The sequence below is a fragment of the Martes martes genome (assembly GCF_963455335.1).
Source record: "Martes martes genome assembly, chromosome: 2".
NCBI lineage: Eukaryota > Metazoa > Chordata > Mammalia > Carnivora > Mustelidae > Martes > Martes martes.
Window position 1 is genome coordinate 178,787,521 of NC_137889.1, and position 18,889 is coordinate 178,806,409.

An 18,889-nucleotide genomic window follows, 5' to 3' on the forward strand; every position below is an offset into this window, starting at 1 on the left:
AAGTGGTTGCCTTCAGCTCAGGTCATGATCCCAGCAGCCTGGGATCGAGTCCCCACATCGGGCTCCTTGCTCGGCAGGGAGCCTGCTTCTCCCTCTGCCTCTGCCTGCCACTCTGCCTGTGCTCGCTCTCTCTCTCTCCCTCTCTCTTTCTGACAAATAAACAATTAAAATCTTTTTTAAAAATATTTTATTTATTTATTTGACAGACAGAGATCACAAGTAGGCGGAGAGGCAGGCAGAGAGAGAGGGGGAAGAAGCAGGCTCGCTGCTGAGCAGAGAGCCCGATGCGGGGCTTGATCCCAGGACTCTGGGATCATGACCTGAGCTGAAGGCAGAGGCTTTAACCCACTGAGCCACCCAGGCGCCCCCATTTTATGATCTTTAATGTTACATATTTATATATAAGCAGAGAGATGCAAAGTCTGATTTGTCACACTTTTATCGTGAGAAGTTCTCTCTTCACCACCCTTCCTAAGTCCTAGACCACTAGGATTAATGTCCTTAAAATGGCCCTAAAGGAGACTAAAATGACCCTAAAGGAGATTAAAAGACCCTAAAAAGCTCTAACAGATCCTAAACTCCCTACTAAATTATCAAATAAATAATATTCACTCTAGTTTTGTGACTTACTTTAGTTTATTGCATTCTAATACTTTTTAACATGGTATCTGGGACACGATGTCCCTGGTAATTCCCAGTTGTTCCTCCACAGTGTAAACTGCCTGAAAGTGAGGGGTACTTGTTCACTTTTATAAAGAATATTTACATAAAAGGAGCATACATGAAAAAAATCAGAAGACACAGATACTGACAAGTTAATCCTTCTCTATCTTTGCACATTATCCATTCTGAAAAATCCTAAGGACGGCAATCCTTTAATCACACTACCTCACAGGGGAGTGTGTGAGCCTTGTTCCCTCCACCTGAGCACACTCCCCTTACGGAAAAAGTCCCCCAGCAGCACCTTCTTCTTCTTCCAATTTAGAGTTGCTTAATCCCATCCCTGAAAGGATCATGAGGCACGTCCTTGTTAGTGACCAGTTTTTCATTCCTGCGTGGAGTCCAGGGGCCCGCTTTCAACTCCAGATCCTTCAAGAGCTGAAAATTCCGTGTCAATGAGTGGTTTCAGAAATCTCTCAACTTTGGTTAGTCTTTGCTTCAGTTTCTGCTGCATCGACTCATACTCAGCCAGGATCCGAGCAAACCTCGTTTGCAAGAGGTCTACTGACCCCTCCATTCGGGTGACCTTCTCTTCGAGATCTTTGGGATCACTTCCAGCGTTCGCAATATTTATATCCAGTAGACCATCTTTCATCAAGATTTGCTTTCCCTTCTCTTCTAGCATAGTTTTGGCGTCCGGGTACTCAGTGAGAGCTTCCATGAGGTCGTCTTTGGAGAGACAGAACAGATCTGAGTAGCCGATACTTTTAATATTGGCTGTTCTTCGATTGCCGGCTTTGCTGCCTTTAATGTTAAGGATACTGATCTCACCAAAGTAGCTGCCGTCACTCAGTACCACAAACTGAGTAACTCCGTCATCGGCCACCACAGCGAGTCTGCCTTCCTTGATGATGTACATCTCCCGTCCAATATCCCCTTTCTTGCAAATGTAATCTCCGGGACTGTAGACTTGGGGTTGCAGTTTCAGGACCAACTCCACCAAAAGCCCAGCTTCACAGTCCGCAAAAATACGCACCTTTTTTAAAGTGTCTAAGTGAACGTTGATGGCAATCTCTGCTCTCAGCTTATCGGGGAGATACTTCAAGACTTCCTTCTCATCGACTGTTTTTTTGTTGGACCACAGGTAGTCGAACCATTTGATAACTCTCTTTTCCATATCTTTGCTTACATTTCGAAAATGCATATACTGCTTGATTGCATCGATTCTTGCTTGAAATTCTGCTCTGGCAGCATTCATGTTGGAAATCATAGAACCTATGTTACCAACGATGGTAGCAAAAATTAACACTCCAATTAGGAAATCAACCACCACAAAGACATACTCAGAATCCCTCACAGGGGGCGGTGTTTCACCAATTGTAGTCAAAGTCAGTGTAGACCAGTAAAGGCTGTATACATATTTTCTAGCCAAACGGCCAAATTCAGGATCATTAATATCAGGATACACCCATGTATCATTTCCGAATCCGACAGCTTTGGAAATAGAGAAGTACACACATGCATTCCAGTGGATAATGATGACAATATACATAACAAGGTTGGAAATCCTGAAGATGTTTGGGTAGTTGGTTCTGGTTTCTGTTCTCTGGAAGAACTCAAACATTCGAGAGATCCTTAACAGTCTGTTTAATCTAATTTCGGGATAGCTCCACCCCAGCTTAAAATACAGCAGATCAGTGGGTATCACTGATAGAAAATCAAGTTTAAATTGCAAGGTGGATTTATATTTCTCTATGAGCTTAGTCTCTTCCTTCACCAGCAGTCCTTGTTCTAAGTAACCTAAAATAGAAGAAAAAAAAAACACAACAATTTAATGTTTTTTTCATTGTTATGCCATTATGAATATTTCTAAAATAACCCACTGAGTTGAAAACAAGAGTTCATTTCCAATAGAGGTGCCTGGGTGGCTCAGTTGGTTAAGCGTCTGACTCTTGGTTTCGGCCCATGCCATGATCTCATGGGTCATGATCTCGTGGGTCATGAGATCAAGCCCCTCACTGAGTCCTGCACTGGGTTCTGCGCTCAGTGCAAATTGAAGATTCTCTCCATCTACCCCTTCCCCTACTTACTCTCTCTAGCTCTCTAAAACAAATAAACAAACAAACAAACAAATAAATATTTTTTAAAAGATTTCATTTCCAATAAACATGTTTTTAACAATGTAATAAGATATGGGTACTGATCAACATATAGCTATGGAAAATAATCTTTTGAAGAAATAAAAAATAAAACTTATAAGTGTAAAAGTGAAAGCTTATGTATAACACATACATATGTTGTACGTACACAGATCTCTCAAGTGCCAGTATCTCTACTCAGCTAAAGCCATTCCTTTTACAAACAGTGTTCTTGGAAATTTTTCCAAACACCCTCACACTGTGCCTAACGCCTCACGCCACTCTCTTGTCAGAATCCCAGCCCCACCCTTGAAGTCTGGGCACCTGCCTTACTGCCCATTACGTGTATTCTTGTCCCTTCCCTGTGAAGAATAAGTGTCCTTCAAAGGTTTGTTTTCTCTCTCCTTTTTGTCCCCTCGGCTTCCTTAGTCATCTGGGATCTTCCCTTCTCCCGGGTTGCCGCAGTGGGCCTTGAATGTCAGCATTCTGATACATTTCACTCGGGAAAGAATTTGCTCCTCTTCCTACACCGGCTACCAGAGCCGCGAATAGGACGTAACAATGGGAGCATGGCTCCAGCACACTGATATTTAGAGCATGTCCCTGTCTTATAGAATGATTCTTTTTTTTTTAAGATATTATTTATTTAGTTGACAGAGAGATCACAAGCAGGCAGGGAGGCAGGCAGACAGAGAAGGGGAAGCAGGCTCCCTGCAGAGCAGAGAGCCCGATGCAGGGATCGATCCCAGGACCCTGAGATCGTGACCTGAGCTGAAGGCAGAGGCTCAACCCACTGAGCCACCCAGGTGCCCCTAGAATGATTCTTAAATGCTATTCTCTGCACAGCGGTTACCTTTGAACGCAGAGCGCAGCGTAGAAACAGTAAGTTATACTTACTTAACAAGAATACTTAAGGAGAAGTTATCAGACCCTGCTCCCTGGTCAACGACACCCACCATGACCACAAATTTGAATTAAGGATTTGTGTACTGTCACAAAAATTCTAGTACAGGGGCCCCTGTATATATGGTACTCTTACTTTCAACGGTGCCTTTTCCTCTAAAATAGATTTTTGTGAGTTTATTTCAAAGAATACTTGAATTACAAAATTTCAAATCATACCATAGAGATAAAAGCACAAAATTACAAAATATCCAAAGCTGAACATATTTACCCGTCCTTATTCGTACAAACATATCAAGAAGATAGATTACATCGGATATGTAATCTAAAACGACCCAAGATGCTAGGTAATCAGACTGAAGTTCCTCAAAGCATGCTCTGTAAAAGAAAAACTTGTGTGATTAAAATGAAATGGGGGCAAGTTTAAGTAAACGTCCTCTCTGCATCATTTTTAGCATGATAAGAGATATGATGCGCTAAGACTAAGAGGGACTTTAGGCCCATTTAATTAACCATGGCTCTTCTGAATATGGGCAGATGGATTTGGTTTTCTTCTGCTTCTGAATTCCAACATTCTTTCCATTACACCAGCTCACATTGTGAAGACATCAAATAAAAAATAAATAGTCTCAAGCTAATGTCAAAATGCAATGGGTCACACACATTGATAACCAGATTCTTACGATCCGTCCCTAAAATGCATCAAGGAATTGTGCTTGGTTCTGGATGGCCAAGATGCTTACTGTCTAAAAGACAGAGAACCATAGAAAAATCGCTTGGGAAACACATCTTGCTCTAAGACAACCTAGGTCTTTGATCTTTTTCCACTCTTGGCAACATGTTTTTCTTATAGCCCGAAAAGTACATATATAAAATAACTACATTTCTCCCAAAATTCTAATGACACAGTTCAGCAATCAAAAGTTTAAAAAGATCCTCTCACTCCCAGTCCAGTACTGGATTTCTAAGTATATTGAGAAGCAAAGCACCTACTCCTGATCTTAGGAAAATACATTGAGAATAATGTAACCTCTCTTTACAACCTGTGGTGGAGAAAAGAGGTACGTCCCCAAAAGCCCTTGACCAAACTGTTAAGTCAGGTAACTTAGAAACCAGAAGCAATTCGAGATCCACAAAAATATATAGATACCTTGCAATAACCATAGTCCAGTTGTACATAACAGGTAAAGAGATGCAGAACAGCCAGTTGTAATACATGGTTCCCGAGGGATCAATAACCGTGACTTCTTTCTTCTCCCTAGCAGCAATTAGAAAGTGGGAGATTATCAAGAAACAAAGACATTTTTATTTCACATATCAAATATGGTTATGTCCATCACCCACAATTCATGAAACAGAAGTAAGCTGGAGAAACTCACTCTGCAGGGAGAAAACTAGCTTGACATGAGCGTGATAGACATGAGAAATTGCTTAGTGAGGACTGGATAGATAGTTCAATTACTAGTCTTACATTAAGCCTTACATGAGATTTTTTAAACATCCTTGTTGTATTGTGATGCTGCAGACATTTCTATCAATCCAACTCCTGAGAAGGAATGGTGCCACAGATCATGCTAAACTCTGGATATGCCATAGACCTCTTTGGTAGGTTATGGGTGGTGAGAGAATGGGGTGTTGCCCCTCCCCCGAGCAGGAAACAAAGTAATCAGGAACTAGCTGTGAGAGGGAACGCATGGCTTCTTTCTCTCTTGTATGGAAAGAAGAATATAACACAATTTAATAGAAAGTCCTTGTTGATAAGCATCTGGTGAAGGATGAAGAACAATAGAGGGCAGAGGGAAGGCAAGAAGGTGGGAAGGAAGAAAGGAAAAAAAGGGAGGGAGGGAGAAAGGAAATATATGGTCAAATGGAAAATTTTAAAAATTTTTTAGTGTCAACCTACATTGGGTTTTGGCGGGGTTGGGGGGGGTGGTTGGTGGTGGTGGTAGTGGTGGTGGTGAGTTTTTTTAAGGGCTTTTAAAAAGATTTCTTTTTAAGTAATCTCTACACCCAACATGGGGCGTGAACTTACAACCCCAAGATCAGAAGTCACATGTTTTACTGACTGACCTAGCCAGGTACCCCAAAGCCCATATTATTAAGGATTTTTCCCTTTTGTAAAAGCTTTAACAGCTTTCCAGCAGGCAAAAATAAGTGAATATTATCTGGTAAAGAGTTTTTTCTTTTTAAGTCTAGAAAACCCCAAAGATACAGATGTAGTGAAAAGAAGGGCCCTCTGTACCCCAAAGTTCATAGCAGTAATGGCCACAATCACCAAACAGTGGAAAGAACCAAGATGCCCTTCAACAGGTGAATGGATAAGGAAGATGTGGTCCATATACACTATGGAGTATTATGCCTCCATCAGAAAGGACGAATACCCAACTTTTGTAGCAACATGGACAGGACTGGAAGAGATTATGCTGAGTGAAATAAGTCAAGCAGAGAGTCAATTATCATATGGTTTCACTTACTGGTGGAGCATAAGGAATAACATGGAGGACATTGGGAGAAGGAAAAGAAAAGTGAATTGGGGGAAATCGGAGGGGGGAGATGAATCATGAGAGAATGTAGACTCTGAGAAACAAACTGAGGGTTTTGGAGAGGAGTGGGGTAGAGGGTTAGGTGAGCCTGGTGGGTGTTAAGGAGGGCACATATTGCATGGAGCACTGGGTGTGGTGCATAAACAATGAATCTTGGAACCCTGAAAAAAATAAAATTAAATTAAAAAAATAAAATAAAAACATCTTTCACTTGGATCAGTAAAAACAAAACAAAACAAAACAAAAACTCCCTTTAGTAAAAAGTAAAAAGATAACTGAAAATATCACTCAGCCTTACCCTCATGAAATTCTAACCCTCAAATGTTTGTTTAAAAAGGATCTTTCAGGGGCACCTGGGTGGTTCAGTTGATTAATGTCTGCCTTCAGTTCAGGTCATGATCCCACAGTCCCGGGCTCAAGTCCCACATCAGGTACCCCGCTCAGTGGAGAACCTGCTTCTCCCTCTCCCTCTTCTGCTCCCCTGATTGTGTTTGCTTTTACCCTCTCTCTCTCTCTGTCAAATAAATAAGTAGAATCTTAAAAAAAAGGGGGGGAGGGGTCTTTCAAATGGCTGGTGCTGATAAGCATTTGGACTGCTCTCAAAATTAAGCATGGTTTTTGCAAGGAAATTTGCTTACTTTTGGATTATTTGCCATGCAGTATTTATGACTCAAAAATGTTAATAAAATTACTATATTTTTTATTTCAACTTAAAAAATTAATGTTAAGATCCTAGGAACACAATTTTCTTGAAACCTAAATATCTCTCGATGGTAAATTTATCTTCACCAGAGCTTCAGGAAGATAATTAACCATAGCATTGAAAATTTTTGAAGAGAAAACTAAGAATAAAGCTACCACTGCTCATCTTAAGGAAATTTTAAAAAATTGATTCACATTTTATAAGAACATATGTAGTTTTTTACTCGAGGCTTCATAACTATAAACTTTCAGGAAATTACCCTGCATTCAAAATCCATTATAAATTTGTTCCTAATTTCAATGCTACTTACTCTTCTTTCTTATCTTTGTCTTTTTCCTCTTTATTTTTCTTCTCTTTTTCCTTTGCTTTCTTCTTTTTCTTCTCTGAGTCCTTTTTGTTTTCATTTTTATCATCTGATTTGCTAAAAAGTGAGAGATGTAGTTAGTAATAAGATACAAAAATGTTATGGGCCCAAAAACCTGGGATCACTCATGCCAAAGTCTAACTTACCTCTTCTTTTCTTTTTTCTTTTTCTTTTTCTCTTTTGGCTCTCTAAAAAAGAAATGTCTAAGTCACATCATCAAATTACATTCTGACTTCCATTCTAATTTACTTTCCTCTCTATTGAGACTTGAGTTCAGAAACCCATGCTCAGAGACCAGAAATTTGGTTTTCTGCTGGAGAGTTCTACAAAAATGGACATGCATCCAATGATAAAAAAACACACAAAATTTCCTGGGTTAGTACACGTTAAAAATTGAAGGAAATGGAGGTGGATAAAGGTATAAACCCAACAAGGGAAATTTAGGAAACAACAGCTCCCATGGGTGCAATTTCAAGGTCTCCAGGTGTCCAAAACAATTATTATTTAAAGTTTAAGCTTCTTGATATCACTTATAATAATTTATTATATATAATATGTAATGATATTATATATAATAATATTTATAATAATTTATAATTATTTATTATTGAGTAAGAGCTTTGAGAAATTTCAAGAAAATGCCATTAATTTTCTTTAGAGGGATAATCCTAACTGTGGCAATTTTTCATGAGTAGTCAGAAAGCTCCACACACTAGAACCTTAATTCTTAGAATCATTTACTGGATTTGAGATCGCCTTTTTCTTTATGCAATTTCTTCTGGAGTGGAGAATATGTCATTAGAGACCTCTTCCCACAGTTTGGCTCCCTCCCCATCAGCTGAAGGATGAAACCTGGAGGCAGGCAGATCTAAGGTCAAAAATAGGTTGCCATCATTGGCTCAGATGTCTTGGGAAAGTTTATTATTCAGACATGAATGAACAGGCATCTCACAACCAGGAGAGTAGTCAGAGAGGTAGTTACAGGGAGGGAGCTAGATCTAGGCCTCAAAGCATAGGCTAAGAGTTGGAGAAGTTGAGAAGAAGCGTGGGGATGTTAACGGGAAGAAAAACTTTCAGGTGCAAATGTACAAATGAACTTGGTCTGTATATGAATAGCCCAGCAGAAATGGAATGCTGCTATTGAGGAGAAACAGGAAACAGAATGGACAAGGAGGTGGGGCTTGGCACCTAAGGTCATCATGTACAAAGGGGAACACAGCATAGAACTGGATAAGGGAGAATTTGTTGCTATGAGAGCCCACCCTTGTGATACATGTTTTAACACCCTAGCACAGATCCTAAGAAATGGTGCTGACACGCTGCTTGGATGGCTCCCAGAACCTCAGAAAAGGGGACGGCTCATGCTACGTGCAATAAAATTACAAATGGCCATGGCAGAGGGTGGAGGAAGGTACGAGAAAGACTCAGAGAAGTGATATGCTTAAGTAGACATCCCAGATAAGAAAGACAGTCCACCAGCTGACTATGGTCCCTCGGAGGGCTCAGAGGACACAAAAATGATAAGGAATGTGCTGGTGGGAAGGGCACCAGCATCGATGAGAAACTCAGTGGTACTGTCCTGTGGAAGCCAGGGCTAGGGCTGATAGTGGGAGATGTTGAATTGGGTACAGAACTGGGTTCCCTGAGAGCAATAGGGATGACAGAACCTGGGAATAAGCGATCAGTGGCAGTGATCAGAAGAGAGTGGCATCATCAGAAGAGAGATGGGTCCAATAACTGTAATTAACATTAAGGGGAGCATGGGTAGGCAGGGGACTTATCCCACAGAGAGCTATGGAAGAGGTTAATAGAATCTATTACTAGATAAATGCACATCCTTTTGGCTTGTCAGGGTACTATTTAACATATACAGTCACAACAGATCAAGAATGGATAATCAGGAGATTGAGAGCAACTTAACCCAATAAAAAGTCACAACCTGGGGTGCCTGGGTGGCTCAGCGGGTTAAAGCCTCTGTCTTTGGCTCCAGTCATGATCCCACGGTCCTGGGATCGAGCCCCACATCGGGGTCTCTGCTTCAGCAGGGAGCCTGCTTCCCCTTCTCTCTCTCTCTCTGCCTGCCTCTATGCCTACTTGTGATCTCTGGCAAGTAAATAAATACAACCTTTGAAAAAAAAAAAAAGTCACAACCTCATGCATAGTTTCTAAATCTGAGCCAGCTCTCAGAAATGAAGTCACTGACTGAAGAAAGAAATCACTGACAATGTATGACTTATGGGGCTTCCACTGGGTCTAAAGACCTCCACCGTGGTCATTTCTCTAGTTCCTCAGTATAAAAGTGGAATGTATATGTTTGGACATTGGTAGAACAAGCTCCTTGGCTTGTAGAGGAAGAGCGACCATAATGGGGGGGTGGGACAGGGGACAAGTAGAAGCCCTCAAGCTGCCCCCCACCTGCTGGCTAAAAACCATATTGCATCCTGGACATGAAAGAAAATGCAATTCTTAAAAGACCTCATGCAGGCAGGGCTGGTGGTTCCCTCCCACCACCATTTCATTCAATGTCTGGTCCCTACAAAAACCACATGGATACTAGCAGCTGGCTGTAGACGACTGCAAAATCAACCAGAGAGTAGCCCCAGCTGCAGCTGCCTTGGCAAATGTGAAAAACGATGCTCTCGCGCGATCTAGACCATATACCTAATGTTCTGGGTCAGTCATGGTGAGTGTGTGGTTTTTTTTTTTTTTTTTTATCACTATAAGGGAAGAGGAGCAGAATTAGTTAAGAGATGGAAAGCAGCACACAGGCTATGTTGTCTCTCCTGCTCAATGTCATGACACAGCCTAGAGGGACCTGGACCATCTGGACATTCCTCAGAATGTCACATTGATCTACTCTATCAATGGCATCATGTTAGTAAGACCTGGAAAGAGGATTAACTAACCATGGGACAGAAAATGACTATTGACCATGAGCTGGTTTCTGCCAGAATTAGCAAGTTATAAGGTTGTACAGTAATCCATCCCATGATGAAGTGGAATATCTGGGATCAAGCATACCCCCTCCCCCCACCATGTGATCTACCGCTGCTGTATCGGTGCCTATCCCTCAGTTCTCCACTATGGCCATATGTGGGGGTCTTACAGGAGGAGCTGAAGGAGGCTGGTCTATGAACGGCTCAGCCTGACATCGGGATACAAGTCAAAATGGGCTGTGTCTACACCATAGCTCTATGTAGAGGTGACCCTAGAAGATAATGGTAAAGTCAGCCTTCAAATAACACAGCTTCAAGGAGTGTACCATCAACTACTTGGTATGGAAAAAGAAATAACCATGTATGGGTCTGGGAACCAAGAAGTTTAAGTAGGAGAGACTCACATAGAGAGTGTGTCCTTCTCATCCCCACAGTGCTATGGTCTGTGGATCTACAGGTTTCCAGATGGATCACGTGTCTTCCAGGCAACACAGTTAGTGTCCCATTAAACATTAAGCTATGACTACTCCCCAGTTACTTTAGGCCCCTCATGCCAAAAAATCGATAGGCAAGAAAGGGAGTCACCATACTGGCAAAAGTAACTGACTTCTTTCATCACAACTAGATAGTGTTGCTGTTATACAATGTGTGTGTGGGGGGGAGGTATATTTGGCACACACGTGATTTGCTCTTGTGTCTTTGGTGTTCTCCAGCCAGTTTTAGTGGTAAATGGACAAATACAGCAGGTATAACTCAAGAAGGGCATGGTGACCAGAGCCCCAAATCCTTTAGGGAGAAGAGTCTATATCATTCATCCCATGAAGTAAATCATCTAGACCAGCAAAAGTGCTGACCAGAGGTGACAGGATTCTAGAATGTGTAGGAAAGGAGGGCATAAGAAATTTCAGTTAAAGCCTCAAGACTAGCTGCAGCTGTCAGGAACCTAGGTTTATCCCATTAACCATCCTCTTATAAGCTTCCTCAGGAAAAAAGAACAAGACTCCTGGAGGAGGTATATTCCCGCATAGGATGAATTTTCTATATGAGGAAATCGGACATGAACAGTGCAAGATGTGTGTTGTCCAGATGCATTAGTGCACAGAACTCTGGCACTCATTCCCCACCGGCCAAAAGTGTTGGTTGCTGACAGCTCACAGCTCCCTCTCCTTTGGCTGACCTTGGCTGATGGAGGCCACCAGGCTCAAAGCTATGCCCCCCATCCTAGGAGCTGCCCTCGCCACCCAACGACTGAGCATGTACAAAGGCCCAGTCCTACTGCCTAACTATGACCCAACTCTGAAGGGTCATCCCTCCTCTAGAGCTTCCCATAGCAACTCTATCCCCTGAAGTTCAACTTCTCCCTCTGCCCAGTCCTGCTTCCCTCTCTCCTAGAAATCATTCCTAAGAGCACACCCAATAAACCTTTGCACACACACCTCCCTCTCAGAGATTGTCTCCTAAGGAACTTGACCTGGGATATATTGGCCTAGAATAGAAAGGATGACTGATATTTCATTTATTTTTGTCCACAAGGAGGGGCAATTGCATTGACACTACAGACAATGGCTTTCTGTATGTATTCAAACACATACATATACATATATACATACATACATGCATTCATTCTGCTTTTAATATGGGTAGTCACTTTTTTCAGAAGGAAATTACCAAATGACAAAATAATAAAATACTATAGCCTTTGTATTAAATAGAGTTTTCCTAATAAAGGTCTCCTCTGCAGCAGATTCAGATACATTCCTACCTTAATGGTGTTCTTTAAAAGCACAGCTTTGGTTTTCTATTGTAAATGTACTTACTGCTCCTTATTGCTGCTGTTGTTAACATTGAAAAGTGCAAGGGCACCAGGCAGGTATTGCTCCCTGGAAAATGAAATCATAACAGTCACCATCCGTATAACGTCCATGTCAAGGAAAGTCATAGAGGTCATAGAGGACTGTGGCATGAGATTCTTCAGGGACAGAAACAAGTCTCAGGGAAAATGATCAGCAGGAGTGTTGGTGACTTAAGGCATCAATGGACATCAATAATCATCTGGTCTTGGCATCATCAATCCTCAATATTCAATATTCAATCATTCCATATTCAATCATCATTCAATCACCAATCATCAATAATCATCAGGTCTTGGCAATTTCCCAAGAGAGGAAAGGATAAGCAGCAAGTTATTCCCAAGATCCTGCGAAGTGGCTTAGGTAGCAGGAACATTTGCCAAGTCCACGAAGTGGAGGAATAGAATACCTTTCTTTCATCTACATAATAGTTTAAAAGATCGGGAAGAACAGATCATCGTGCTCACCTCTGTGATGGCCCCCCTCTGTGTGAGTTATGTCTACAGGAATCCCTTGCATGGGGGTTTTCATTCTCTGATTCTTCAAACATGGAGGCACTGTCACCATCATCATCATCATCATCAGAAAAGGAGCTATGGCCCAACAAGAGGCAGAGATGAATTAGATCAATGTTTTAAACCATTATGAAGGAGTAACATTTCTCATTAGGAGGACCATGGCTTCATCCTTTCTCCTACCCTCTGAAACTAACATATATCTCTTTCGAATTAGAGTGAAATGAGAACTTTCAGGATCCATGGAATTAGGTAAGGTATATACACAATTCAGTAAGATGTGTGTAATTAAGAAACAACTTTCTAGGTCTTCCATATTTCTTTTATTTGATGCATTGATTAATGTTAATATTTATCAAATAGAAAGTATGAATCCGTGCTTTAGGTCATATTATACATTTGTATGAACAAGCCTGTAATAACATTTCTTCCCACAAAAAATAAATTCAACCACATTTATACAGGCTCTATTTAGTTATGGGGTAACCACTTTATTGTATCTATTTTTTTTATTTCAAATCAATTAATTAACATATAATGTATTATTAGTTTCAGAGGTGGAGGTCAGTTATCCATCAGTTTTATATAATACCCAGTGCTTATTATATCACTCACCCTCCTTAATGCCCAACACCCAGTTACCCCATTCCCCCACCCACCTCCCCTCCAGCAACCCTCAGTTTGTTTCCCATGGTTAAGAGTCTCTTATTGTTTGACTCCCTCTCTGATTTCGACTTATTTTATTTTTCCCTCCCTTCCCCTATGTTCACCTGTTCTGTTTCATAAATTCCACCTATGAGTGAAATCATATGATAATTGTCTTTCTCTGATTGACTTATTTCGCTTAGCATAATATAGGGTACCCAGGTTAAATTATACTTTTAAAACATTTAGCATCTCACATTTTGTATTATTTTCACATTCATCTATGGCAATGCTTTCTCTGCAGATTTGAAATGTCCCATAAGAAAAGGCCTTGCCAGTGAATAAGGAAATATTTGACATAAGTGCTTCTAAATAATGACCACAGTAATATCTATGTTCATTTGTGAGACAAGTTATGCTGTTCCAAAGTATAAATAAATGGATGAAATTAAATAAATTACAAAGATCAAGGTCACAAAAGTTAAAATGAAATTAAACCTAGTTAAATTTAAGAATGGTGGCTGGTATTAAAAATGCATGGAGGGGGTTGCTGGGGGGGGTGGGGTAGGGGTGGGGTGACTGGGTGATGGACATTGGGGAGGGTATGTGCTATGGTGAGTGCTGTGAAGTGTGTAAGCCTGATGATTCACAGACCTGTACTCCTGGGGCAAATAATACATTATATGTTGATAAAAATAATTTTTTAAAAAATGCATGAAAAATGCATGGATTTACCTGTCTGCTCCATTTTCCATCCTTCTTATTTCCCTTTCAATATCTGGAGCAATCACATTGGGAACGTTTACAAAAGAGTACCATGTATTGATAATATTTTTCTTCATGGTAAGTTTAATATCTAGGGAGACAAAAAGCCTTATTAGTGGAAAGGCTTTATATATTTACATACATAATCAAAACTTCCACTCTACCATTCATCTAAGACTGTCATAATGATTTTATTTGGAAATTATTCTTTAATAGAATACAGATGTGGCCAAACCCTTAATAACCACTAGCGAGTTGTTTTGTGTATTTTTTTTAAATTCAAGAATATAACAGAGATGCAGATTTTTTTTTTTTAAGTTTGGATTTACCCCAGCTTTAAAATATTCAGACAATTTAGGCATTGAACAAAGCTATAGGGACCTCACATACACATCAAACAAGTACGAAAAAAAGTAGTAAAATAAAATACCAAAATGAATGTAATCAGCTGTGATTGTCTCCAAGCATTCAAAAAAGGCCGGGTGGGTGGGGTGGGGAGATTCTTGAACGGTATGCAAACTTTGGAGTGAAAAAGGTTGCGACCGAGCCACATTTTTAGCAAGTCCCCTAAATTACTCTGATACATATCGTGCTCGGCTTCCCATGCTTGCATTTCAGGCTTCAGGAGAATGCCAAGAACCAAGAGATCCTGAATTCCCTTAGGTATGTCCTACCTCGCCGTGGGTTCGAGCCCAACCTCTTGCTCTTGGGGAGGCGCGGTAAAGGGCGCGCAGGCGCACGGCTCCTCGCCTGTCTGGTGAGGCTCTGCCGCCACCCGGCGAGGACGCCACTGCATTGGGGACCGGCTCACGTTCATCCCCAGGTCTCCAGTGTGCCGCAGCCTCGTCACCGGCAATTTGGAGAAGTTCCTGGTGGGCACGAACGGTGTGCCTGTGCACAGGTTACAACGGCGGCTTTGCAACCACTGGCATCGAAGCCCTGCTGGCCCAGGGGACGCAGCTGTGCCTAGGGCGCCCCTCCTGCCCCAGCTTGCTGGGGTCACAGCGCTGCCCTCTGGGGATTTCATCCCTGGGGATGTTTCCTCCAAATGCGCGTGGAGGAAAGCCTGAGGTCCAGGAAAATCCCTCGAGATGGACAACGGGTGTGCAAAGCCGCCTCTCTCCCGAACAAGGCTCCCCCACTCTCTTAAAGTGTCAGGTGTCAGCAGGAAAAAAGAAAAATCAGTATCTGGTCATGGGCTCCGGCTCCAAGAACAGTGCCACCGTTTACTAGCTCTTGTACTGAAGGTGCATGGCATGGTTTCAGCACCTTCCATGCCTCCGCCTTATCCTCTCTGGACAGCTGGTCATCTACGACCCCCCCCCGCCCCCCCCCACACACCCCGACCCCTGCCCCCAGCCACACACACACAACAAGCTCCTGGCCTGCCCTCCAGGTTTTTATTTCCTTCGTTATTTTTCGACCACAATTTCTGGGTTTGGACAGCAAACTTGACTTTGTTATTAACAAGCAAAAAACAAAAAAAGAGAAAAGCAATCAAAGGATGTGGAAACATGCATAAAATACACCTCATTCTTTGTACTAAAAGACATTAAAGAAGGAGTTGCTTTTCACAAAAGTTAAATCTCCAAGTGAGGATAGCAATCGGTGGTGCTCTATGTTTTACTCTGGTGTCCAAACAATGATGAAAATAACGAGCTGCCAGTAGTCGAAAAGTAAATAGAGAATTTTGGTGATGTTAATGAAATGTGCATATATTTTAAAATATAATTAAATTTGACTAAGAAACAGCACTTTTTAGGAAGAAAATTATTTCACTGACTCCTTTTCAGCATCTGAATGGATGTGACCATTCTGGCTATATTTAAAGCATGCTGATTTCCTATAGACATCAGTGAACACTATCTCTGAGAGACCTCATGCCTCATGCATGACAACGAAAGGGAGAATATATGCTTGTTTCATCCATCACAAGATAGAAAATTTAATGTGTGTTAAAGGTTAAACAAGGACATAAAATATCCAATATGTCAGAACAAACCAAGCCAGGACCTTGCTTGTCCCTGAAGAAAAGAAGAATGAGCTCCCTTGTTCTATAACTTCTTGGCCTAAGCTTTTTACATAGGAAAAAAAAAACATTTGTTTTTAATTGCACAATTGCATTTTAATACATATATCATATTTAATACATATATCACTCTAGTAATACAAATTTCACTCTAGGGGAAAAAAGGAGAAAATATAAATAGAAAAATAAAGATACTCAAAATTCCACTCCAGACCTTGAAATTATTTATCAACATATTTTCCCCAATGCTTCTGTGGTTTCCTTTTTCACATTCAAATAGTTTAATCCACATCCCAACTTATTTTGGTGTAAGATGTGATGTAGATATTTAACCTTATATTTTCTAAATGGCTAGCCAATATTCCAAAATGGCACTTAATCAATAATCAATAGTCCATCATTTCCCTACTGATTTGAAATGTCATTCTAAACTTGCCTGTCAACCATAGAGATTTTGATAAAGCTTTTATTTATTTATTATTTATTTATTTAAGAGTGAGCGCAAGGGGGGAGCAGCGATGGTGGTGGGGGACCAGACTCCCGACTAAGCAGAGACCTGACTCAGGGCTTGATCCCAGGGACCCCGGGTCATGACCTGAGCCAAAGGCAGACACTTAACCGACTAAGGTACCCAGGCGCCCCAGGGAAACAATTGCTTTTAGAAAGGAAGTTTCAGTTTTCATTTTTTATCTGAATCACAAAAATTTCTCACTTAAGTGAGAATATGAAAAACTGCACTAAAATAAAGCAAAGCAAATGATTAGGAAAATCTTATGGACAGCTCAGGCAAAATTAATTTGGAACATGAGCTATGAATGCCCAGGAAGCCATCCATTCTATTGCTCAACATCAGGCTCCGTTTTAGGTTCAAACCCTGATTCTACCACTTACTAGTTGAATCTTACTCAATTTTAACATCTCTACAATCAGATTAATAGGATCTCTTTTGTATCAAGTAGTAGAAAAGATATGCTACATATCCTCGGTCACAAATCCACACATACAGACATAATTAACTGTGCGGCAGTGGTTCTCTGAATTCAGTAAGAATGATACCTATGAAACTCGTTTAAAATTCAGATACAAGAGCCCTGCTCTCAGAGTACGAAAAAGGTACGACTAAAAAAAAAAAAAAAAAGTACAACTTTGCACACATGAATGTACAATTTTACCAAGCACCGTTATGTAATTCCCTTTCAAGCAATTCCTGAATCATACTTAATGCAATAGGGCTCTATGCTATGGGCCCTTGGTGCACTACTCCAGCTGTATTTTTAATTCTGAATACAGTAGTGGGAGAGAGGAAATAACGGTCAGGAAAGGCTTCAAGGTTGTTGTTACTTCTCTGACATTTCAGACCTACAAATCTGAAACACTGAGAATCAATTTCCAAAGACAAAAACCTCAAACAACTATTATACCAAATTCAATTTCATAACTTCAGAAATACAGACTTCCAGGGTGCCTGGGTGGCTCAGTCATTAAGCATCTGCCTTAGGCTCAGGTCATGATCCCTGGGTCCTGGGATGGAGCCCAGCATCAGGCTCCCTGCTTGGCGGGAAGCCTGCTTCTCCCTCTCCCACTCCCCCTTCTTGTGTTCTCTGTCTCACTGTGTCTCTCTCTGTCAAATAAATAAATAAAATCTGTAAAAAAAAAAAAAAAAGACTTTAATATGAAAAATAGCCTGCAAAATTCACCATATTAATAGAAAAAAGATGAGAAAAGTCATATGATAATTTCAACAGAGAAATAAAAGGTATTTGACAAAATTCAACACCTATTCATAATATAAAACCTTAGCAAATTAGGAATAGAAAGAAACTTCCTCAACCCAATAAAAAACATGTACAATACAGCTGTAGTTAGCATCATACTTAATAATGAAAGGCTGAACATGTTCCCCCTAAAGTCAAGAATAAGGCAAGGATATTTTAGAGGTATTCAACATTGTCCTAGCTCTCTTACAATAAGCTCCCAAAATATTTTAGTATATGTGCTGCCAAAGCGAGCACAGCACAAAATATTTTAAAATAATAAGTCATCTACATCATGAAGAAATAAAACTATATTTGCAGATGGCATGACAGTGTAATAGACAATCCTAAAGCAACTACAAAAAAAAAAAAACTAGAACAAATAAGTAAACTTAGCAAGGTCTCAAGACAAAAATCAACGTAAAAAATTTATTTTCTTTCTGTATGTTAGCAGTGGATTATCAGAAAATGAAATGAAAATGAAAATACAGATAACAAGCAATTAATGTCTATGTCCACTTCGATGACTAAATCCTCTTAGAAAGTTCTCTGCCAGATGCTGTAAGAAAGAAGCCCAAAAATGAGTGTGGCCGTAAAGAGCTTACGACTAGTAGCCGGGAAGAAGACAAGAGCACCACACCAGACACATGGTTTGGGCCCATGAAGGGAACGAAAGCAAGTATTCATGACTGTCAATCACCTCTTTAATTTCCAAGTTTATTTTGTCTTTGTTTCAAAATTAGTAGACCTTTTCATAGTGTTATATTCTAAGAAAAAAGATGATAGCTGGAATAACAGATATGTTTTAAACTCTAGCGGGGGGTGGTTTAAAAAAGAAAAAAAAAATCCCTTTCAGCTAGATTATAAAGAAGTTCATAAGATGGCAGAGTACAAAGCAAGGTCTACAATCAGGGTCCGGTTAGAAAAATGATGAAATCAGACAGTTCGAAAGAGAGAAGTAATATCAAAAGCACTGGAAAACCTAAACAGGGAAACCGAGAAAACCCAGAGGTGAACAGTAACAGAGCCCTGCTCCCTGTCCTAGAGCAGGAGACATGCAGGGAAAGGGGAGATTATTAGAGTC

At 40.6% G+C, this 18,889-nt stretch overlaps 1 protein-coding gene across 1 annotated transcript; it reads right to left on the reverse strand.

Annotated features, from left to right (window-relative positions):
• Positions 1 to 1,045: 1,045 nt before the first annotated feature.
• Positions 1,046 to 14,123, reverse strand: CNGA1 (cyclic nucleotide gated channel subunit alpha 1; the record flags this gene model as incomplete). Its single annotated transcript, XM_080796364.1, has 8 exons — positions 13,993 to 14,123; positions 12,565 to 12,690; positions 12,065 to 12,127; positions 7,458 to 7,499; positions 7,258 to 7,368; positions 4,852 to 4,959; positions 3,973 to 4,079; positions 1,046 to 2,460 (listed from the first exon to the last, which is right to left on the reverse strand). Exons 1-8 carry the CDS (start codon positions 14,097 to 14,099, stop codon positions 1,046 to 1,048), a joined length of 2,079 nt encoding a protein of 692 aa, XP_080652490.1. The 5' UTR covers positions 14,100 to 14,123.
• Between the last annotated feature and the right edge of the window lie 4,766 nt (positions 14,124 to 18,889).